This window comes from Symphalangus syndactylus, chromosome 20, assembly GCF_028878055.3.
Source record: "Symphalangus syndactylus isolate Jambi chromosome 20, NHGRI_mSymSyn1-v2.1_pri, whole genome shotgun sequence".
Lineage (NCBI taxonomy): Eukaryota > Metazoa > Chordata > Mammalia > Primates > Hylobatidae > Symphalangus > Symphalangus syndactylus.
Window position 1 is genome coordinate 51,603,737 of NC_072442.2, and position 25,471 is coordinate 51,629,207.

General features: G+C 37.2%; 1 protein-coding gene across 7 annotated transcripts in view; it reads right to left on the reverse strand.

The window, feature by feature from the left end:
* The window catches only part of CEP112 (centrosomal protein 112), a 551,576-nt gene that overhangs the window by 403,245 nt on the left and 122,860 nt on the right, over positions 1–25,471 (reverse strand). For all 7 annotated transcript variants that reach the window (XM_055258901.2, XM_055258899.2, XM_055258897.2 and 4 more), the window contains one exon: positions 18,280–18,423. In XM_055258901.2, the coding sequence (XP_055114876.1) occupies positions 18,280–18,423 (144 nt within the window). The remainder of the gene's footprint in view (positions 1–18,279; positions 18,424–25,471) is intronic.

Sequence of the window (25,471 nt, forward strand, 5' to 3'; positions counted from 1 at the left end):
GACTTCCATAGGATGATTTTTCTAATACTACAAGATTATGTTTGTCTTTTCATAACAACAATTCTTACTCTAGTACCATAAAAGTATGAAAAGTACATTCCCAATTACCTCATCAGTAATAGAAATAAAAAGGACAGGCCCCAGAACCAGTCCCTTCAGCACACTACTCACCATATTCCATCAGGCTCATACTACTTTTTAAAATGAATTTTACAACATACCTGAGGCCAAACTTTACCGGTTTGTCAAAAGACTACTTCTGAGAATTCTTCAGAAAATAACTCAAAGAATGTTATGTATAATATAGATTTTAAGTATATACATAGATATGATTATTATATATCTGAAGCCCACCAGATGGACAAAACCAATCTAGTTGGTACTGTCTGTGAAGGCTGACATAAGATTAGGAAGTCCTGGGGCTGTACCAGATACAACAGGGAGTCGGAGGTTGCAGTGAGCCAAGATCGCGCCACTGTACTCTAGCCTGGCAACAGAGCAAGACTCTGTCGCAAAAAAAAAAAAGGAAAGAAAGAAAACAAAAGAAAAAAGAAGATTCTGATACGATTTATTCAAACACTGAACACCTGCCAAGACATAACTGTTGTTAGAAGCTGGCATGCTTTCTCACGTGCAGATAAGTATTATATGAAATGAAAAAGTGGCCTCTGCATTAAGATCTGTATTTGTCAAACAAATACTTTTGTATATACTGATGCCAAGTTTCTGACTGAAGAAGCAAACTATGTGACGTCACTTACTCAATTTATTTTTGATTTTTAAAGCATTTTCTGAACACTAATGTTCTGCACACAATTTTACACACAAAGTACATAAATTTTGAACCTACAACGTCAAGAGAAAGCCTATAGGCATATATAAAGTATCTTAAAAACAACAACATTTGACAAATTAATTTTTTAAACAGAATAAAAGAGCTGAGAGGATGCAAAATAGTGGAGTTCTTAAAATGGAGTAAAAAATTAGTCAAGAAAAAGAATGCTGATATAGAACTATGTTTTGCCGGCTGTAACAGACAATGCAGAAGCAGAATTCAGTGGTAGATGACAACAGAATCAAGGAAGAAGTAAGTTACTGTACAGAAAATGATGAACAGATTACCTTGTATGAACAGGATATCTTCCCACATTGGGAACTCAAAGGTAGCACTTGGAAAACTAGGTTGAACTTCGTGAACTGATGTAACTTGTAAGCATTAATTATAATAGGCATGATATTAGGAACTCAGGTTCTTAATCATGGGAAAATGAGAAAAAATGCATTTGTTGGCTATGGAGTAAGAGGAGACAGGGAAGAGTAATTGGCAGGTTACTGGAAGAGTCAGGAATGAGGCAACAATGGCCAGGACTCAATTGGTAGCTGTGGAAACAGAAGGGAAGAGAGCAGATCCAAGAAAATTTTCAGAGAGGTAAAATGGATGATTCTGTAACATACTAAATAAGGGAGATGGAAAAGCGGGAAAAACATAAATCTTCCAGGTTCAAAATTTAATGTGCCAACAGAATGATGACGATGCCAACTGACAAGAGGAAATTTGGGAAAGGGTATTATTTTGGTATTAATTATCATAGGTATGATCTTCTATAAGTTAAGTCTTAGAAAATATAAAATGTCTCATGGTCTTTTCATTGTACAACATCTACTGATATAAGAAGTCAGTACTGGAGATATAAATGTTGGAGTTTTACATACAAACTTAATTTGAAACCTTGTAGGAGTTAAAAATTAAAAAGGGTTAGTATTAGGCAACTACTTGGTATCCACAGTTCTCCTATGGCAAACTCCTATGGCAAAAAGAGCAACTAATTTTATCTTATTTCACAAACTTCTTATGAAAATAGGATATATTTTCATAAGAATAATAATTTATCCATGAAAATAGAACTATTTTCATAAGAAGTTTGTGTGCCACTGCACTCCAGCCTGGGCAACAGAGCAAGACTGCGTAAGTCTTAAAGATAGAGTTTATGATTTATGACAAAACGTGCTTAAGTCTGAAAGATACACACGTTTATGATTTATGAAGTTATAAATCATAAATCTTAAAAATAAATTCTGATAACTTTTTTACAAATTGAAAACTCATCAGCCACTAGAAGATGTGAACACTGCCAGCCTCCCTAAAGCCTTATTAGTTACCCTCCACCCAAAGGTAACCACTATTTTGACCCCTATCAGTACAAATAAATTTTGTCCTTTTTCAAACTTTGTATAAATGGAATCACAGAGTATATAACTTTTTGGGGTCAGGCTTCTTCATGCATATTAAATGCCTATGGGATTCATCCATGTTGTGGAACGTAAGAGTAATCTTTTTCAGTACTGTATACAGCATGCTAAAATAATTTATCCATTCTATTGATGAGTTTGTCTTCAGTTTTTGACTATTAAAAGTAATGTGGCTATGAAAACTCTCATACATGTTTTATGATGCATACATGCACAGATTTCTTTTGGTTATACATGTTGCAGTGAAACCGCTGTCATAAGATGTGCCTATGTCAAGCCTCAGTAGTTACTATCAAAGACCTTTTCAAACTGGATATAAAAATTTGAACTTCTTACAGCAGTGTATGAGACTTCCGACTATTCTGTATCTTTGTCAAAACTTTGTACTGTGATTGTTTTTGTTAAATTTAGCCCTTTTTGTAGGTATGTAGAGATACTGACTTTACATTTCCCTGACTATTAATAATTTGAGCACCTTTTTAAGTGTTTATTAATCATCCGAACAGCTTTTGTGTGCTGCCTATTCAAATATATTGCTCTTTTTTATTGAATTGTTTGTTAAGTGTTTATTAATCATCTGAACAGCTTCTTTGGTGTGCTGCCTATTCAAATATATTGCTCTTTTTTATTGAATTGTTTTATTGATTTTTTTCTATATTTAAAATGCAAGACATTTATTGAATAAAGGAATTGCAGATATCTTCTTCCATTCTGACTTGCCTTTTCCCTTTTTTTCTTTTTTTTTTGGAGACAGAGTCTTGCTGTGCTCTGTTGCCCAGGCTAGAGTGCAATGGTGCGATCTCGGCTCACTGTAGCCTCCACCTACTGGTTCCAGAGATTCTCGTGCCTCAGCCTCCTGAGTAGCTGGGGAGCATGCACCAACCACGCTTGGCAAATTGTATTTCTAATAGAAACAGGGTTTTGCCATGTTGGCCAGGCTGGTCTCAAACTGCTGGTCTCAGGTGATCCGCCTCCCTTGGCCTTCCAAAGTGCTGGGATTACAGGCGTAGGCCACCATGCCAGCCTCTTTTCCCTTTCTTAATGATACCTTTGGTGATCAAAAGGTATTAATTTTAATATATTCTAATTTATTAGTATCTTTCTTTAAGGTAAACATTTAATTTCCCTTTTAAGAAATCTTTGACTAGTCCAGGCCAAGAAGATATTCTAAGATTTCCTGTATAAGTTTTATCATTTTATCTGCACATTTAATTCTAACATGTTCCTAAAATGGGTTTATTAAATGATGTGAAGGTTCAAGATGCATTTTTTCCATATGAATATTCAATTGACCAATTTATTGAAAGGATCACTTTTCACAGTAAATGGCTTGGTAAAAAAAAAAAAAAAAGTAAATAACTGTAATTTTCATTGAAACTATTATATTACTAGTCCCCATAATTTAAAAGAACAAGGAGAAAATTATTTCAGAATTATTATATAATGAATATACATTGAGAAACAAAAAATATAGCCATCACCAAAATAAGTATTGTAGGAAATTAAAATTTTTGTCAAACAAGGAAAAACATTATGTTTGACCTAAGTGGCAAATAGAGCAGAGTTTAAATGTTAATTTATTAAAAAAAACCTTTAAGCAAAACAGTGTATAGCAGGTTCTCAAATAACATCATTTCATTATAATAACGAGAAAAAAATTTGGTTTCATTATATGTCACTTCACTTACAATCAGTTTCCAAAAACCTATCAATGACATTAAATAAGGACTTACTGTATACACAGGCTAGTATATACTGTATACACAGGTCAGTATTTCCTTGGTCAGGTGAGAGGGTGCAAGAGAAATGATACCCCAACAGCAGCATGCATACCTAGCACACAGATATTGGTTTCCAATACCATTTCTCCATATAATCCATATTGATGGGGCCATGTTCAAGAAGCACAGAAGTCAAATGAAAGAGCTCCCAATGGCCAAAGCTGGAAAAATTTGAGCAACAAAATGAAAAAATACTGGCTTATAACCCAAAGCATAAGATAAATATCCACATTTTCATATTAGTATGAATAAATAATAGAATAAATTGATAAATGAGAAAAATCTCCCATGCAGAAAAATTCCAAAAATTTATATAGATACCCCACCCTCAAAAACAGGGAGTAAAACTCCCTACTTCTTAAACACGGGCTGCCAAACAGTAACTTCCTTTCAAGGAGTACAGTATGGAAAGGTGGGAAGTAACTTTACACTGGAGAAACCTAATAAGCACTACCTCAGCCACATGATCAAAATTAATACACACAGGTATGATGTCACGTTGATAATATGTATTCATGGCTGGGCATAGTGGTTCATGCCTGTAATCCCAGCACTTTGAGGAAGGCGGATCACCTGAGGTCAGGAGTTCGAGACCAGCCTGGCCAACATGGCAAAATACTGTCTCTACTGAAAACTACAAAAATTAGCTGGGCATGGTGGCACACACCTGTAATCCTAGCTACTCAGGAGGCTGAAGCAGGAGAATCACCTGAACCCAGGAGGCGGAGGTTGTAGTGAGCTGAGATCGCGCAACTACACTTTAGCCTGGGTGACAGAGAGAGATTGTCTCAACAAAATAAAATAATAAAATAATAATAATATGTATTCGTGATATGATATGATGAGAATAGCACTTTAACTCTGAGGATCTTCCTGCCTAAACCCACAACCCCAGTCTAATCATGAGGAAAGCATCAGACGGTTTCTACTAGATGGGCATTTTACAATACGCCTGACCAGTCAATACTCCTCAAAACTGTCACGGTGATAAAAAACAAGGACAGTCTGAGAAATTATCACAAGCAAGAGGAAAGTAAGGAGGCCTAACAACTAAATGTCATGCGGTATCCTAGATGAGATCCTGGAAAAGAAATAGAACATTAGGTAAAAATGAAGGAAATCTGAATAAACTAAAGACTTTAGCTAATAGTGTATCAATATTGATTCATTTATTGTGAAAAGTGAATCAAGATAATGTAAGATGTGAAAAACAGGAGAAACTGAGTGGAGGTTATATGGGAATATATACTATGTACTATCTTCTTAAATTTTCTGTAAATCTAAAACTATTCAAAAAAAGTGTCTATTTTTAAATCGTCATTTTATTCAACATGATGAATTGGTGCTATTTAGAGCTTCTCTCCATTATAATCATTGTGAGCTTGGGGGAAGAAATGGTGATAGAAACTATAAAATCAAATTCTAGCTATCTCAGTGCATCCATGAGTAGTTCTATGAATTATCATATGTCACTACTAACAATAGTTAAATATTTCAGATGTCTAAGGCTTTTGGCACTCTTTAAAGTAAAGGATCTTAACCTACCTTAACCTACCACAGAGGATCATGGATGGAATTCAGACTGTCGCTGAATTTGAATTTTTTCTTTAAAGTTCACTTTCATTTTCACTACCCTAACTGAAAGTTAACATTTCCCTAACTGAAAGTTAACATTTCCCTTCAATTGTGAATGTAGTCATCAGACAAAGGTAGCATTAGCAATACCCGGGACAAACAGAAATCATGGATATTTTTACAGTTCATTACACTACTGAGCAATCACTATATATTGTTTACCCTCATTAGAAATTACTATCATGCTACTGCTAGATTTTGATATTTACTGCATTAATTTAGAAGCATATGTATTAATTGATCACAGCTTGGATTTATGAATATTTTAACAACTGTAACTCAATATAATTTTTCTTTGTAATCTTTTATTTTTAAAATACTATTCTGAGAAGGACTACACAGAATTCACCAGATTCCCAGCAGGGTCCATGGTACAAAAGATGTTAAGAACTCCAGTAAGAAAGACTAGAATCTCAATAAAGCCGCCCACACATTTTCAGTGTGTCTAAACCCTAATGTCAATAGAGCCATATCATTTTATAGCCTTCATCTTCCCAAGCATCTAGCAAGGAAGCTATAATTTTTATATTTATGTTGTAATATTTGTTTTAAAAATCTATTGTTTGCATATTTTCACTATGAGTTTCTCATAAGAAAATCCCTGCCAGTACCAAAATGCATAAGTCTCATAATCTATACAAGTGTCTGCTTACAATAAGTGGCAATAAGACAACACAAGACTCAACAAAAAAGAAAAAAGCCTGAAAGAACAGCAAAACAGAGAAACTGATTCTCAGTGACAGCCCCGTCTTTCATCTTAAGCCAGGCCTTGAACTCTACCTTGTTTAATTATTAAATCAGGAGCTGCTCAGCAAGACCTGTCTACTTTTGACGATTCTTAAATTGAATCCTGCTGACAGACTCCATCCATTTTTCTCTATATTTACTAGTATTACCTATGACAAGGTCTGAATGCTAATTTTTAAAATTCAGTTTTCATTAAAAATAGAATGGAGGTTCTCTGACAGCTACCTGTTGGCTCCAAAGCATGACTTTTCTTTTTATTTCAAACTTATAAAAATTAAAAATTCCATTGTGAATATTTCTCTCAATATTATTTAATAAATAAAATATACCTATGCAACAAACATTGAAGAAATATATTTTACAAATTTCCATTGTAATATTATTTAATATATTTAGAATGTGGAAATAATGAAAATGCATTTTAGACTTAAATTTGTTTTTTGTCCATGCCTTTAAATATCAAAGAGCTATCTGTACACCCACGTACACGGCAGCATTATTCACAACAGCCAAAAGGCAGAAGCAACTCAGGTGTCCATCTGCCAATGAATGGACACACAAGTGGTATAGAGTGGAATTATTATTTAGCCTTTAAAAAGAAATTTTGACACAAGCCACAACATAAATGGACCATAATGACATCATGCGAAGTTAAATACCCCAGTCACTGAAGGAGAGATACTGCATAATTCCACTTATATGAGTTTCCTAGAATGGTCAAATTCATAAGAGATGGAAAGTAAAAAGGTGGTTGTAAGGAACTGAATGAAGAGGGCAAATGCAGAATTATTGTTTACTGGGTACAAAGTATTAGGAAAAATGACAAAATTTGAAGCTGGATGGTAGTGATAGTTGCACTACAATGTAAATGTACTTAATGCCACTGAACTATATACTTATAATTATTAAAATGGTAAATTTCATGTTATGTCTATTCAATAAAAAAAGAATGAGGAAAAAGAATGTGACGATTTATTTGTATCCTAAATATATAAAATGTTACTATAAATCAAGGAAAAGAATAACTGAATTTAAAAATAGACAAGGCGGATGAATTGGCAATTGTAAAAGACCAAGAAACGTAAGAGCCAAAAGGGAGATAGAAATTAAAGCAATACATTTTTCAAGTTAGAAACAAAAAAAAAATTTTTTTTTTTTTTTAAACAGGGTCACACTCTGTCACCCAGGCTGGAGTGCTGTGGTGTGATCATAGCTCACTGCAGTCTTGGCTTCCTGGGCTCAAGCAATCCTCCCACCTTGGCCCCACAAGTAGCTAGGACTACAATGTGCACTATCACACCTGGCTAATTTTTTTATTTTTTGTAGAGATGGAGTCTTGCTGTGTTGCCCAGGCTGGTCTCAAACTCCTGGGCTCAAGTGATCCACCTGCCTCAGCCTCCCAAAGTACTGGGGTTACAGGCGTGAGCCACCGTGCCTGGCCAAAATATTTTAAAATTTGGTAAGTCCAAGTCTTGGCAAGGATGTGAAGACAATTCCTACTCTTGTTGAGCAGTGCCATAAACTGGTATAACCACTTTGAAAAGCTTACTATGGATACAGAAATTTGCTGAGGAGTGCTTTACTTCCAACTATGTGGTCAATTTTGGAATAGGTGTGGTGTGGTGCTGAAAAAAATGTATATTGTGTTGATTTGGGGTGGAGAGTTCTGTAGATGTCTATTAGGTCCACTTGGTGCAGAGCTGAGTTCAATTCCTGGGTATCCTTGTTAACTTTCTGTCTCGTTGATCTGTCTAATGTTGGCAGTGGGGTGTTAATCACAAGCATTCTTATACACCAACAATAGACAAACAGCCAAATCATGAGTGAACTACCATTCACAACTGCTTCAAAGAGAATAAAATACCTAGAAATCCAACTTACAAGGGATGTGAAGGACCTCTTCAGGAAGAACTACAAACCACTGCTCAATGAAATAAAAGAGGACACAAACAAATGGAAGAACATTCCATGCTCATGGGTAGGAAGAATCAATATCATGAAAATGGCCATACTGCCCAAGGTAATTTATAGATTCAATGCCATCCCCATCAAGCTACCAATGACTTTCTTCACAGAATTGGAAAAAACTACTTTAAAGTTCATACGGAAACAAAAAACAGCCTGCATCGCCAAGTCAATCCTAAGCCAAAAGAACAAAGCTGGAGGCATCATGCTACCTGACTTCAAACTATACTACAAGGCTACAGTAACCAAAACAGCATGGTACTGGTACCAAAACAGAGATATAGATCAATGGAACAGAACAGAGCCCTCAGAAATAATGCTGCATATCTACAACCATCTGATCTTTGACAAACCTGACAAAAACAAGCAATGGGGAAAGGATTCCCTATTTAATAAATGGTCCTGGGAAAACTGGCTAGCCATATGTAGAAAGCTGAAACTGGATCCCTTCCTTACACCTTATACAAAAATTAATTCAAGATGGATTAAAGACTTAAATATTAGAACTAAAACCATAAAAACCCTAGAAGAAAACCTAGGCAATACCATTCAGGACATAGGCATGGGAAAGGACTTCATGTCTAAAACACGAAAAGCAATGGCAACAAAAGCCAAAATTGACAAATGGGATCTAATTAAACTAAACAGCTTCTGCACAGCAAAAGAAACTACCATCAGAGTGAACAGGCAACCTACAAAATGGGAGAAAATTTTCACAACCTACTCATCTGACAAAGGGCTAATATCCAGAATCTACAATGAACTCAAGCAAATTTACAAGAAAAAAACAACCCCATCAAAACGCGGGCGAGGGATATGAACAGACACTTCTCAAAAGAAGATATTTATGCAGCCAAAAAACACATGAAAAAATGCTCATCATCACTGGCCATCAGAGAAATGCAAATCAAAACCACAATGAGATAGCATCTCACACCAGTTAGAATGGCCATCATTAAAAAGTTAGGAAACAACAGGTGCTGGAGAGGATGTGGAGAAATAGGAACACTTTTACACTGTTGGTGGGACTGTAAACTAGTTCAACCATTGTGGAAGTCAGTGTGGTGATTCCTCAGGGATCTAGAACTAGAAATACCATTTGACCCAGCCATCCCATTACTGGGTATATACCCAAAGGATTATAAATCATGCTGCTATAAAAACACATGCACACATATGTTTATTGTGGCACTATTCACAATAGCAAAGACTTGGAACCAACCCAAATGTCCAACAACGATAGACTGGATTAAGAAAATGTGACACATACACACCATGGAATACTATGCAGCCATAAAAAATGATGAGTTCATGTCCTTTGTAGGGACATGGATGAAACTAGAAACCATCATTCTCAGCAAACTATTGCAAGGTCAAAAAACGAAACACCGCATGTTCTCACTCATAGGTGGGAATTGAACAATGAGAACACATGGACACAGGAAGGGGAACACCACACTCCGGGGACTGTTGTGGGGTGGGAGGAGGTGGGAGGTGGGGGGAGGGGGGAAGGATAGCATTAGGAGATATACCTAATGCTAAATGACGAGTTAATGGGTGCAGCACACCAACATGGCACATGTATACATATGTAACAAACCTGCACATTGTGCACATGTACCCTAAAACTTAAAGTATAATAACAATAAAAGAAAAAATAAAGAAATTACACTCTAAATACATACTCCCCAAAGCAGTGATTTTCAAATTGTGGGTCTCAACCCATGTGAAATCAAGTTTTAAATCACAACCCAGCAATTTTTAAATGAAATTAAACAAAATGAAAACTACAGAATATGTTAGAGTAAATGGCCAATAATAAAAATGAAACTTTTGTTTGACTTATAAATATGCAGACAGATGTGTGCTCATATATGTACTTGTGTATGTTCTGGGCATAATTTATAAAATTTATTTCTTACTGGGAGTCATGGTCAAAAATGAAATGAAAGCCAATGGCTTAGAGCAGCAGTTCTCAAAGTTTGGTCAACAAACCCCTGAGCTTCCCAAAGACTCTTTTAGTAGATCCACAAGGTCAAAACTATTTCTATAATTATACAAAGACATAAATTGCCTATTTCACTATCATTTCCTCACAAGTGTACAGTGGAGTTTTCCAGAGGCTACATGACACGTGATACCACAACAGAATAAATGCAAAGACAGATATGAGAATCCAGTTGCCTTCTAAGACCGAGGTTAAAAAGTTTTCCTTTTTTTTTTTTGAGAAGAGTCTCGCTCTATTGCCCAGGCTGGAGTGCAGTGGTGGGATCTCGGCTCACTGCAAGCTCCACCTCCTGGGTTCACGCCATCCTCCTGCCTCAGCCTCCCAACTAGCTGGGACTACAAGCGAATGCTGCCACGCCTGGCTAATTTTCTGTATTTTTAGTAGAGATGGGGTTTCACTGTATTAGCCAGGATGGTCTCAATCTCCTGACCTTGTGATCTGCCCACCTTAGCCTCCCAAAGTGCTGGGATTACAGGCGTGAGCCACCACACCCGGCCAAAAAGTTTTTAAAAATATAGTCCCCAAAGAAAGCATGCACCACACTAGTGTGTTTAACTACTAAAAATGGGTCCCAAATTTGACTCTGAGCAACCTAAACAAAATAGAAAACATGATTGTTTACAAGGATCTTGCATGTGCATATTAAGCTTTTCTCCTTTTTAAATCCAATGGTTTAATTTTCAATATTTTCATTTATAAGTAATAACATAATTAAAGCAAAAATTAAATCACATTTTTTACCTATTGTTGTGAGATGAACTGTGTCCTCCAAAAAGATATGTTGAAGGACAATCCCCCGTACCTATGAGTGTGGCCTTATTTGGTTGGAAATAGCGTCTTTGCAGATATAAGCAAGTTAAAATGATATCATACTGGATTAGGGTGGGCCCTAAATCCAACAACTTCTGTGATTATGAGAAGGCCATGTGAAGACATCGAGACACAGAAATACACAATGAAAATGCAAATGTTGACAGAGCAGGACTGCCATGCTGCAGCTGTAAGCCAGAAAATGGCGATGACCACCCGCAGCCACCAGAAGCTCCACAGAGACAAGAAGAATTTTCCTCTACCAGAACCTTCAAGAAAAGCAGCTTCTGCTGGTGCCTTGCTTTCATACTTCAGGCCTTCAAAACTGTGAGGCAATAAATTTCTGTTGCTTTAAGCCATTGGGTTTGTGGTCATTTGCAACAGCAGCCCTAGGAAATCAACATATCTATCAAACTGGCCAACTTTCGGTTTGTTTTTATTTATTTTTATTTTTATTATTATTTTTTTTTAGATGGAGTCTCACTCTGTTGCCCAGGCTGGAGTGCAGTGGCATGATCTCAGCTCACTGCAACCTCTGCCTCCTGGGTTCAAGTGATTCTCCTGCCTCAGCCTCCTGAGTAGCTGGGATTACAGGCACACACCACCATGCCCAGCTAATTTTTGTATTTTGAGTAGAGACATGGTTTCACCATGTTGGCCAGGCTGCTCTCAAACTCCTGACCTCAAGTGATCTGCCCACCTCAGCTTCCCAAAGTGCTAGGATTACAGGCGAAAGCCACTGCACCCAGCCTGTTTTTAATTAAAACACCCATCTTTGGTTTGAAAATGTAGAAGAATGGACATTCACATACACTTTCAATAAGAGAGTAATTTTATTATGTAGATATTAATTTTTTTCTTTTTCATCATCTCTTTTCTAAAGTTTCAATAGTGAGCTTGTATATCTTTTGCAATAACAAAAACTTTCATTTTAAAACCCCTATTGTCACCATTATTTAACATTTTTCTGTAATTTCTAGTCAGTGTATGATAAATTATAAAATATTTGCTACATACATGTAAAGGGTTGAAATTTCTAACACACATTTATTTTTGAGTCTTTTATACAGCAGAAATATAAAACTTTATACAACAAAAGTTTGAGACTCAGGAATAAATATTACAAAAGATGTCCTAAAGACCCCAGAGTACTGTTTTCTTTATTAACTTGGTAAATTGATTCTAAATATACAATCATCCCTTGCCATCTGTGGGAAACTAATTGCAGGACCCCCTACAATACCAAAATCCAGAGATGCTCAAGTCCCTTATGTCAAATGACATAGTACTTGCATATACCCTACACACTCCTGCTGTATATTTTAAATCATATCCAGATTACCTACAATATGTGTAATACAATGTAAGTGCTACATAAATAGCTGTTATGCAGTATTTTTATTTGTATTATTTCTATTGTATCATTTTTATTGTTTTTTTTAAAATTTTTTTGAATATTTTTATGTGTGGTTGGTTGAATCACAAATGAGGAACCCACAGATCCAGACAGCTGACTGTATTTGTAAAAGGAAAGGGCCCAGAGTGGCCAAGACCCTTCTGATGAACAAGGAAGGAAGACTTCCTTATCAGACAGCAAGAGTAATTATGAAGCTGTAATAGAGATGACAGTATAATCATTGCAGAGCCAGTGAAATTATCCAATGTTCACATATATAGAAGTTCAATATCTAAGAGTAGGCATGACAGATCAATGAAGGAAGGAGGAATTACTCTAAAGTAAAGCTGGAAAAAAAAATGTATCCACATAGAAAAAAACAAAATTAAATCTCTATCTTGCATTAGTCACAAAACTAACTCCAGAAGGATTAAGGCCTCAATGTTAAAGGCAAAACTTTAAAGTTTTTCATAGAATATATAGGCAAACCTTCTGGCACTTACAATAGAGACAGATTTGTTTAACAAGACATAAAAAGTACTATTTTTTTTTTTTATTTTTGAGACAGAGTCTCATTCTGTCGCCCAGGCTGGAGTGCAGTGGCACAATCTCGGCTCACTGTAACCTCTGTCTCCTGGGTTCAGGCAATTCTTCTGCCTCAGCCTCCTGAGTAGCTGGGATTACAGGTATGCATCACCATGCCCGGCTAATTCTGTATTTTTAGTAGAGATGGGGTTTCTCCATGTTGGCCAGGCTGATCTCAAACTCCTGGCCTCAAGTGATTCGCCCACCTCAGCCTCCCAAAATATTGGGATTACAGGGGAGAGCCATCGTGCCAGGCCAAAAAAGCACTAATTATAAAAGACTTATACATTTGACTAAGTTAAAATACGAACTTCTTTCATCAAAAGACCATCTCTCCCTCCAAATCCTATCAGCTGATATATTACAATCTAGGAGACTGTCGCTCTACAAAGTTGTATTTCTCTCCCTTAGGATTACAAGGCTTGCTGATTGCACCTAGAAATTTGCAAAGGAGAGTTCAACAGTAGTCCTGTGCTATTATGGAGCTCTCTCCCTGAGGTTCACCCCATCTTTGCTACTTGAACAGTCTCTGATTGACCAAAACAAGGACCTAGTCTTCCAGGTTTTCCCCAATATGCGTTAAGAGTAACTTATAAACCCAAGGGACATGGGCTCAGAGTCCAAAATACCTAGATACCTCCAAAAAAACACTATGAAAGAAAGTCAGCAGTACTTGCATATATATAATAATATTATCACCTATATTATCATTCATAATACACAGCACATTATGACTTATATAACATTCTGAAGATAAATTATGAGAACTGATGAACTAAGAATTTTAAATAAGCTTAATCAATAAAGAGTCAAATGAGGCCAGGTGCAGTGGTTCACACCTGTAATCACAGCACTTTGGGAGGCCAAGGTGGGTGGATCACCTGAGGTCAAGAGTTTGAGACCAGCCTGGCTAACATGGCGAAACTTCATCTCTACTAAAAATACAAAAATCAGCCGGGCCGTGGTGGCACACACCTGTAATCTCAGCTACTCTGGAGGCTGAGACAGGAGAACTGATTGAACCCAGGAGGTGGAGGTTGCAGTGAGCCGAGATTGTGCCACTGTACTACAGCTGGGTGACAGAGTGAAACTTCATCTCAAAAAAGTAAATAAATAAAGAGTCAAATGAAAATACTAGGCATAAAAAATAATCACTGAAATAAAAAGTAATAGATCCCTAAGCAGGAGTAACTCTACCAAAGAATTAACTGATGAGAGTAAAAACAGAATGAGAAACTATCATAGAAATAAAGAATAAGAAGAAAATACAAAGAGATAGAAAATATAGCATAAGACCTAAGAGGTAGAAGGGATAGATCTTTTCAAAGAAATAATGATTGCAAATACTCAGAACTAAATAAAAAAACTCAAATTTAAAGGGCTCAAAATAATGCCAAAAAGTCCATAACTAGAGACATTATAGTGATACTTACATATATAAAAATCAAAGAGATGATGTTCAAAACTGCTCACCTCAGATCTTCATACTTGAAAACCAAGTGGGGTCACATTTTTTTCTAATGTTTATTTTTTATTAATAGATGTGGCTCCAGTGTCTTCTGGCAATGGATATTGAGATAAAGAAACCTAAAGGTATTTTGCATTTTTCCTCATATTAGTGACTTAATTTTTTGTTTTTTCTTTAGGGTAGGGGAATGGGGAGATGATGTCAGTGGTTTACAATTTGGACACTCAAAGGATTCTAGAGTCTCAAGGACTACTCAAGGGATCTGTTCACCACACTTGGCCAGTTGCCATGGTAAAAACCTCAACTGTGCCTGAAGTCTCCCAATCCAGAGACTGTTGTATTCTCTCCAGAAAATAACCTGTCTTCTGCTGAGTTGTAGAAGAGACAATCCCATGTTTCACAAAATGGGGGAGAAGATATAAAGATTTGGTCATTTTTTATTATTTTTAAAAAGTCATATTATCAAATATCTACAAAATTAGAAGGAAGAGTATAAAAAACCCCTTTGTACCTAACGCTCCAATTAAACATCTAGCTGCTTCTTAAATAGGCCTTCTAGCAATTTATATGTTGAAGGGCCACTTATCACCCCTCTTCCAGAGATGCCTGGAGCCTCTGGAGCTCCCATGGTGTAATTCATCTTACTTCTCAGGTTCCTTCACTGCTGATTTGGGGTTATGCTTTCTTGAGCCTGCTATATCAATTTCAACAAATCCATTGCCTTTCCAACTCCAAAAATTGTATCGCTCTCTCATTCTCTTTGTCCATCAGGGCTTATGCCTTTTTCTTTACCGTAGTCCTATTATTTCCATGGAAGGGAATGGAGACCAAAACAATTTTCCACTCTTCATCAAACAAATGTGTTAATTTTTTCTTTTTTTGGATCCACTGCCCAAGCTGGCATCCAGTAGCAAAATCACACCTCACTGCAACCTTGACCTAATGGGCTCAAGTAATCCTCCTGCCTCAGCCTCCCAAGTAACTGGGACTACAAGCACACCCCACCGGGCCTAGCTAATTTTTTTTTTTTTTTTTTGAAGAGACATGGTCTCGCCATGTTACGCTGGATGGTCTTGAATTCCTGGGCTCAATCAGTCTGACTACCTCAGCCTCCCAAAGTGCTGGGAACTTCTTAAACTGAGTCCTTCTTTTTTCGTTTGTATGTCTCTCTTGATTGTCATTCTTGTATGTTTCATTTTTGAACATAATATTAACAATGATCTGAGTGCGTACTGTGTATATTAATATATTTTATGTATATTAATATATGTATATATTATATACTTAATTTATGTATATTAATATAATATTTCCAACAACTTACATTATATTGTACTACTGTTATTCTATTCCACAAATAAGAACAATTAACATCCGAAGAGCTTACATGACACCCAAGCTATTAAGGAGTTGGGATTTGAACCCACAATTGTCTGACCCTAAAGTCCAGGTTCCAAACAACTGTGCATACCACTTCTCATTTCTTTTTCAATGTGAGGTAGACCTTAGTGCTGGTCTAAGGGTGCAAGGTAACACACTCTAAGATATATGTGTGATATGGCTGGGTAACAACTCTTGTTCTAATTCCACAGCTTTAAATTCAAGAAAGTACTTGGACCAAGTCAGGCTGGCCTGGGGAAGTTGAGAATAGTAAATGAGATAGAGTTCATGCCTAGGATACAACACTTGATCATTCTATAAGGTCATATTACATACAGATGCTCCTTGAATTAAAATGAGATCATGTCCCAATAAACCTATCACTAAGTTTCAAATATCATTAATTTAAAAATGCATTTAATACACCTAATCTACCAAACATTATAGCTTAGCCTGGCCTATCTTCAATGTGCTCAGAACATTTACATTAGCGTACAGATGGGCAAAATCATCTAACACAAAGCCTATTTTATTATGAAATATAGGGTATTTCATGTAATTTACTGAATACTATATTGAAAGTGAAGAACAGAATGAATGTACAGATAGATGGTCCCCAACTTACAATGGCTTGACTTACATGACTTTTTGACTTTACAACAGCGCAAAAGCAATATGCATCACTTTAAGTACCCATGCAACCATTTTGGGAAATAAGCCCATAGTAAATTGAGGAGCATCTGGTATTCTACTGAATGCATCTTACCTTTGCACCAACATAAAGTCAAAAAATTGTAAGTCAAACCATCGTTAAGTAGGGGACCATTTGTATCAGTAACAAGACTGATGCGATGCACTGGCCACGGACATGAGGAGCTCTGATCCACATGCAGAGTAGCTTTCCAGCAGAACTGTTCCAGGCTTATGGATCTTGAGATGTAAGGCAGGTTCCTAAAGAGCTGAAGACAGTCACTTCCTCAGACCTAGACTCCACAGCCATATATAATCAATGAAGAGTCTCTTTGGGGGATCCTCTATCTCACCCTGACCAGTGTCACCGGTCTCTCTGCTGTGTAGCCTGACTGTGGTGACCTCCTTCTGAATTATTTCAGTAAGGAACATTTTGGGCTTACCCACGTGATGTCTATGTCTGGCTCCTGAGTCAATATGATCTATTAAGAACATTGGTCAGAGTGGTCACACTACTCCAATCTCCCTCTTTGATTTCCTTCACATTAGCATTATTTTCAGAAAAACAATCAAGTCTTCCATTTAAAAAAAATGAAACAAACAAAAAAAGATAGAAAAGAAATGGCCAGGCATGGTTACTCATGACTGTAATCCCAACACTTTGGGAGGCCAATGAGGGCAGACTGCTTGAGCCCAGGAGTTCAAGACCAGCCTGGCCAACATGGCGAAACCCTGTCTCTACTACAAATATAAAAATTAATAGGATGCTGTGGTATGCAACTGTAGTACCAGCCACTTGGGAGGCTCAGGCACAAGAATCGCTTGAGCCTGGGAGGCAAAGGTTGCAGTGAGCCGAGATTAAGCCACTGTACTCCAGCCTGGGCAACAGAGCAAGACACAGTCTCGAAGGAAAAAAAAAAGAAAAGAGATTATCTCTGAACTGAAAGTCAATGGAAAAAAAAAAAAAAGAAGAAGAAGAAGAAAGATTTGTGAAGGCTTCTGAGGGTTAAAAAATAATAAATAAGACTAGGTACAGGGGCTCACACCTGTAATCCCAGCACTTTGGGAGGCCAAGGAGGGTGGATCACAAGGTCAGAAGTTCGAGACCAGCCTGGCCAACATGGTGAAACCCCGTCTACTAAAAATACAAAAAAATAGCTGGGCATGGTAGAGGGCACCTGTAATCCCAGCTACTCAGGAGCATAGTTTGAACCCAGGAGGCAGAGGTTGCAATGAGCCAAGACCATGCCGTTGCACTCCAGCCTGGGTGACAGGGTGAGACTCTGTCTCAAAAAATAAAAATAAATAATAATAATAATAATAATAATAATAATAATAATAATAATAAATAAAAAGCAGCATCAAACACTCTAGAGTCAAATCCCCCACAGATTTCAAGGGTCTGTCCATGGCCACACATAAATCTGTATGGAGTAGGAAGGTAAAGTTTTTCTTTTGATTCTGTAACACACTTCTTTCTACACTGTGCACATCAGGGAAGCATGAGAACATGGTAATTGAGAAGACAGGTTCTAAGATGTCAAGAATAGGTTTAAAGACTCACTGTGGACTGTGTTTGCGCCATGTATTCACTCTGCATTTTATTCAGACGCACATTTGTATCCTCAAGCAATTCTTGAATGTTTTCAGTGTGTTGCTTTTGAAGATCAAACTTTTCCTGTTCCATTTCTGCTACAGCATTGTGAAGCTACATCAGGAAATCGAGAGTTGACTCTTTTACTACTATGGAATTGACTATTTTGTAATTCAGCAGAAAAAATGGTTTCCTACATTCTTCTATTTATATATATGATGACCTGAACACCAAAAGATATAAAAAACCACCAATAAACATTAAAGGCAAAGATATCATATAAAAAGCAGGATCAAGAAACACTTAATTTTTCCTTTACTTTCCTGAATTGAAAATTTTAATGGATGAGCAAATATTAAAAAGAATTATCTGCCTCAGGTAGAAATGGTAAATAAATCAGGCAGATAATACAAGTGAACATTACTAGTATTAGTCTGAAATGAGAAAACAGAAACATTATAATATTGTTGCTAATTAGGAATACTGTCCCATTGTCCCCATTATTCATCCTATTTGCATGGAATTTTGTACGCCAGTAATGTTAAAAACCGCTTTCTCCCCTACCCGCACCTCAAACAAGAAATTACTTCTAGCCACTCCCTAATCTATTAAAAAACAGACAAAAAGATCACATTTATCAACCAAATAGAGTATGGGTAGGATGACTAAGCAGAATTGTATACTATATGTACGGAGGTCTTTATTTATAAAAATCATTATGTATATACTGTTTAAATGGATGAGGCTTTAAAATTTCTTCACAAACTAAGGTAAGGAAAACAAAGGCAAATACAGGAGGTCCAGACAAGCTTCAATGGACAACTTCCAAAAGGGGTTGAAAATCTGTGCTCCCAGCCTTGTGGGCATTCCTTCACTTATCTTAATGGGGGTACAATTCCGAGTCTAACTTCCATTCCCTGCATCCAACACCACACCTACCCAATAGGAGAAGAGACCAGGAGTCCAAACAGTCCAAATGATATATTTGGCTTTTTGTTTTTGTTTTTGTTTTGAGATGGAGTCTCACTCTCACCCAGGCGGGAGTGCAGTGGTGCAATCTCAGCTCAGTGCAACCTCCACCTCCCAGGTTCACGTGATTCTCCTGCCTCAGCCTCCCAAGTGGCTGGGATCAAAGGCAGCCGCCACAACACCCAGCTAATTTTTTGTATTTTTAGTAGAGTCGGGGTTTCACCATGTTGGTCAGCCTGGTCTCGAACTCCTAGCCTCAAGTGATTGGCCCGCCTCAGCCTCCCAAAGTGCTGGGATTACAGGTGTGAGCCACCGTGGCTGGCCCCAGATGATATATTTGATTCACTACCTATAAATAGGGAAGAGAGAAAGGACACAATACAGGCAGTGTGGACTCTTATTTGACTAGGAAGATACTGGAAGGACAGGAAAAACCTGTGAGAGATGGAAGCTAGGGCAGAATGCAGGCAATAATTATGATAATTGTACTGGTAAAGGTCTCAAGAACTCTTCTTCTAGTTTCTAGCTGAATAGGAAGAATGAGGATGCTCAGTAATAGCCATACAGAAGACTCCTGGATTTTGCAAGTTTAACATACACAGTTTTGATTATTTGTAAGTGGTCCCCAAAATTCCTGATGTATCTAATTTTTAGTTTTGCTGAAATAAACATTGTAAAGCAGTGTTAGGTCTGTTGTTCAAAAGTGAGTCACGCAGCTGGTACATTGCACCCAAATCTCAGTGCTCCTTCACAGCTGTCGAATGACATGATAGTAACTCAGATAATGGGCTCTAAAGGAGTCACTTAGAATTTTACAGTTGTACTTACAGGAGCAATTATACAATGTAGTGGTTTCCTCATGTTTATGGTCTCCCAAAGCCCCTAGAACATATGCCTGCCAAATGTCAAAAATCTAATAGCCCATCAACACTTAGTGGTTTCTCACGTGTCTTTCACAGTTGTTTTATAAACGGACTGTCGCTGTTGGAGGGGTATCTGTAAGTCAGTCTACAACACTCATCCAAAGAATTTGTAGTTGAGACTACAAGGGTAAAAATGGCACTGGCAAAAACAAGTATGCTATTACTTGGCTGATGTGTTTGAGGACTAGATAGGCATCTGGTCTAATAGTCTAACCAGAGGTGATTAAAATGTATTCATTCAACAGATTTTATTAGTACCTGCTATGTACCAGTCATAATGCATCAGTGAGCACTTTCCCAAACCTAACAATGAATTGGAGTCCAAGTCACTCAGTCTAGGAGGCTTTAAAGGGCAAACATTCCTAACTATCTTAGTAGCAAATATTATTAGGCTATAGGATACAAATCTTGCTAGAGTTTATGAAACCATAGGATATAACAATGAGTTGCTCCATAGGAATTCTCAAGAAGAATTTTTACCCAGAGTTTGATAATGGGTACAGGAGACACAAATGTCCTTCCCAGCATCCTACATATTCGTCTTTAACCATATAGTTGGCTCATGCCAGAGGAGACCCAGAGGAAACAGAAAACTGTCCCAAATAAAGGGAAAAGTATTACAAAACCCCACAGGTCAATGACGCAGCCACTGTGGAAAACACTTTGGCAGTTCCTCAAAAAATTTATCAAAAAGATAAACAGAGTTACCACATAACCCAGGAATCCTACTCCTAGGACTACACCTAACAGAATGTAAAAACACACACAAATGTTCACAGCAACATTATTCACGATATCCAAAAAGTGGAGTCAACTCAGATGTCTATCAGCTGATGAATGGATAGGCAAAATGTGGTCTATCCATGCAATGCAATATTATTGGACCATAAAACTGATTGAACTATTGATTCATGCTACAGTGAGGGTGAAACTTAAAAACATTACAGTAAGTGAAAGAAGCCAGTCACAAAATGCCACATATTATATTATTGCATTTATATGAGATGTCTAGAATAGGCAAATCTAAAAAGACAAAAAGTAGATTGGTGGTTGAAGAGCCTGGGGTGTGGGGAGTGGTAACTGACTGCTGATGGGTAAAGGTTTCTTTCCAGGGCGATGAAAATGGTCTGCAAATTATATTGTGGTGGAAGTTGCACAACTTTGTGAATACATAAAAAAAAAAAAATGAATTGGGTACTTTAAGAAGGTGAATTTTATGGCATGTAAACCATAACTCAATATTTTTTAAAGGCCCACAGATTAGAACAGCAAAACGTGTTGACAGCTGGGGCAAAAGTCAAGACAGGAAGAAGAATTGTGAGCAAAGATGAGGCTTGAAAGATCACCAGAGTCTTTATCATGAAAAGCCTTGTAAGTCCTAAGAACTAAGGAAACAATGGGAGCCACTAGGACAATAGGAAGCACTAGAGTGATTTAAACATGGTTGTGAGGTCAACCAGATTTGTGTTTGTGAAAGACCAATTTAGCTGTATTGTGGGACATGGAATGACGAGGGACAGACTGGAGGTAGCTACAGGTGATCTAGGCAAGAGACAGGTGTCTCCTGAACTAAGGAAGAAAGAGTGGTAGATACATTCAAAAGATGGATAAATAACAGAACTTGGCAAGGCATTAGATGTGTGAGCTGAAGCAAAAAGAAGGGTCTTTAAGTAGCTGAGCTGATTCCTATCCCATAGAGAATACCCTACTGGGCAGGTATATCCCTCCATGGGATAGGCATCTCCATGGGATAGGTATTCTCCATGGGATAGGGAAAAAGGGAATGCCCATTTTAGCAACAAAGGAAGAAGATGAAGTTTAGGGACAATGATGGAATTCAGACCAAGGAGAGATTTTAAATAGGTAGTTGAATAACTGGGACTTAAGGTGAGAGACATAGGATGCATATTTCTATTAGGGAATATACACACACACATACATATATCACCTTGTCCATGTAGAATACATAATAATTGTTGAATGAATGACTACATAAATAACGAAGTGAATCTATAATGTGCTTATTAATTTTGGTGCCTGTCCTGCTTGTACTCAGTTTTCATCCTCAGCCCAGATTTACATAAAATTACACTACACACACCACACACACACACACACACACACACACAGCCTTCAGTGAGGGGACAGGTACAGTGGCTCACACCTGTAATCCCAGCCCTTTGGGAGGCCAAGAGTTCGATACCAGCCTGGCCAACATGGAAAAACCCCATATCTACAAAAACTACAAAAATTAGCCAGGCAGTGGTGGCCACACCTGTTATTCCAGCTACTTGGGAGGCTGAGGCATGAGAAGAGCTTGAATCCAGGAGGCGAAGGTTGCAGTGAGCTAAGATAGCGCCACTGCTCTCCAGGCCAGGTGACAGGGCAAGACTAAAAAAAATTCAAACAGGTTTACGTATTTACACATCCAGTATTTATTGTATAACTAGAAAAAAAGCTTTACTAGTCCAGCAGAAAGAAAAAGACGTACCCTTGTAAGTGACAGAAGCCTCTTCTCTTCAAATACCTGACAATTTAAACTAGAATATATGAAACTAGCGAATTCAGACAAAGGAAAGAAGGGGACCTGCTAGGTACACAATGTCCTTGAAGCAAATACAAAAATATGCCAAATTTATAGAAAAGATAAAAACCAAAATACGAGAAAGAAAAACCGCATGACTAGAAATAACAAAATAAAAACTAGAAAAGAGCCAACTAAAAAGCAATCTATAGATTCAACACTATCCTATCAAATTACCAATGTCATTTTTTACAGAATTAGAAAAAATGATTCTAAGATTCATATGGAACCAAAAAAGAGCCTGAATAGTTAAAGCAATCCTAAGCAAGATGAATGAGTCAGGCATGGTGCCTGACTCCTGTAATCTCAGCACTACTGGGAGGCTGAGGCAGGAGGATCGCTAGAGGTCAGGAGTTCAAGACAAGCCTGGGCAACATAGTGAGACCCCACCTCTACAAAAACAAAAAGTTTTAATTTAGCCAGGTGTGGTAATGCACACCTGTAGTCCCAGCTACTCAGGAGACTGAGGCAGGAGGATCACTTGAGCCCAGGAGCTCAAGGCTGTGGTGAGCTGTTATGGTGCCATTGCACTTCAGACTGGGTGACAGAGCAAGACCCTGTCTCAAAAACAAAGTAAAATAAAAGAACAAGGCCAGTGGGCATCACATTACCCAACTTAAAACTATGTTATAAGGCTACAATAACCAAAACCACATGGTACCAGTATAAAAACAGACACATAGACCAATGAAACAGAAGAGAGAACCCAAAAATAATGATGCACACCTACAACCATCTGATCTTTGACAAAGTTGACCAAAAAAAATGGGGAAAGAATCCCTTATCCAATAAATGAGACTGAGATAACTGGCTAGTCATATGCAGAAGAATGAAACTGGATACCCCACAAAACACAAAAATTAACTCAGGATAGATTAAAGACTTAAGTATAAGACCTAAAACTGTAAAAATCCTAGAAGAAAACCTAGGAAGTACCATTCTAGACATTGACCTTGGTAAAGAATTTATGATTAAAACCCCAAAAGCAATTGCAACAAAAATAAAAAATGGACAAGTGGGACTAATTAACATAAAGAACTTTTGCACAGCAAAAGAAGCTATCAAGTAAACAGATAACTCACAGAATGGGAGAAAATATTTGCAAACTATGTATGTGACAAAGGTCTAATATTCAGAATCTATAAAGAACTCAACAATTCAACAACAAAAAACAAATAACCCCATTAAAAAGTGGACAAAGGACATGAACAAACAATTCTCAAAAAAAGACATACAAGTGACCAACAAACATACGAAAAAATGTTCAACATCACACGTCATCAGAGAAATGCAATTCAAAACCACAATGAGATACCACCTCACACCAGTAAAAATGGGTGTTATTTAAAAGATTAAAAACAACAGATGCTGGCAAGGTTGCAGAGAAAAAGGAATGCTTATATACTGTTAATGGGAACGTAAAGTAGTTCAACCATTGTAGAATGCAGTTTGGAGATTTCTTAGGGAACTTAGAACAACTACCATTTGACCCAACAATCCCATTACTGGGTATATACCCAAAGGAAAATAAGTCATTCTACAAAAAAGGCACATGAGCTTGTATGTTCATTGCCATGCTAGCCACAATAGCAAAGACATGGAATCAACCTAGATGTCCATCGATGGTGAATTGGATAAAGAAAATGTGGCACATATACACCATGGAATACTAGATGGCCATAAAAAATGAAATCATGTCCTTTGCAGCAATGTGGATGCAGCTTGTGGCCATAATCCTAAGCAAATTAATGCAGAAACAGAAAACCAAGCATGTTCTCACTTACAAGTGGGAGCTAAACATTGGTATATATGGACATAAAAATAGGAACAATAGACACTGGGGACTCCTAGAGGAAAGAGTGGGACAAAGGCTGAAAAACTACTGTTGGGCACTATGCTCACTACTTGGATGATGGGATCATTCATATCCCAAACCTCAAAGTCACACAATATAACCATGTAAGACATCTGCATATGTACCCTCTGAATCTAAAATAAAAGCTGAAATTATTTTTAAAAATGAAATAAAGTATCCATAATATTCAAAGCAATATACAGATTCAATGTAATCCCTATCAAAATATCAATGACATTTTCATAAAAATAGAAAAAGCAATCCTAAAATCTGCATGTAACCAAAGAAGATTCTGAATAGCCAAAGCAATCTTAAGCATGAAGAACAAAGGTGGAGGCATCACAGTAACTGACATGAAAATATACTTCAAAGTTGTAATAACCAAAACAGTATGCCATTGGCATAAAAACAGACACACAGGCCAATAAAACAGCATGAAGCACCCAGAAAAAAAATCCACACATTTACAGCCAGCTGATTTTTGACAAAAATGCCAAGAACATACAATGAGGAAAGTATAGTCTCTTTAATAAATGGTGCTGGGGAAAGTGGATATCCACATGCAGAACAATGAAATTAGACCTGTATTTCTCACCATACACAAAAATCGACTCAAAATGAATTAAAGACTTAAATGGAAGAACTAAAACTAGGGAACTACTAGGAGAAAACATAGAGGAAAAGCTCCATGACATAAATCTAGGCAACAATTTCTGTACAGGACCTCAAAAGCACAGGCAACAAAAGCAAGAAAAAAAAAAAAAGACAAATGGGATTACATCAAACTAAAAAGCTTCTGCATGGAAAAAAAAATCAATAGAGTGAAAAGGC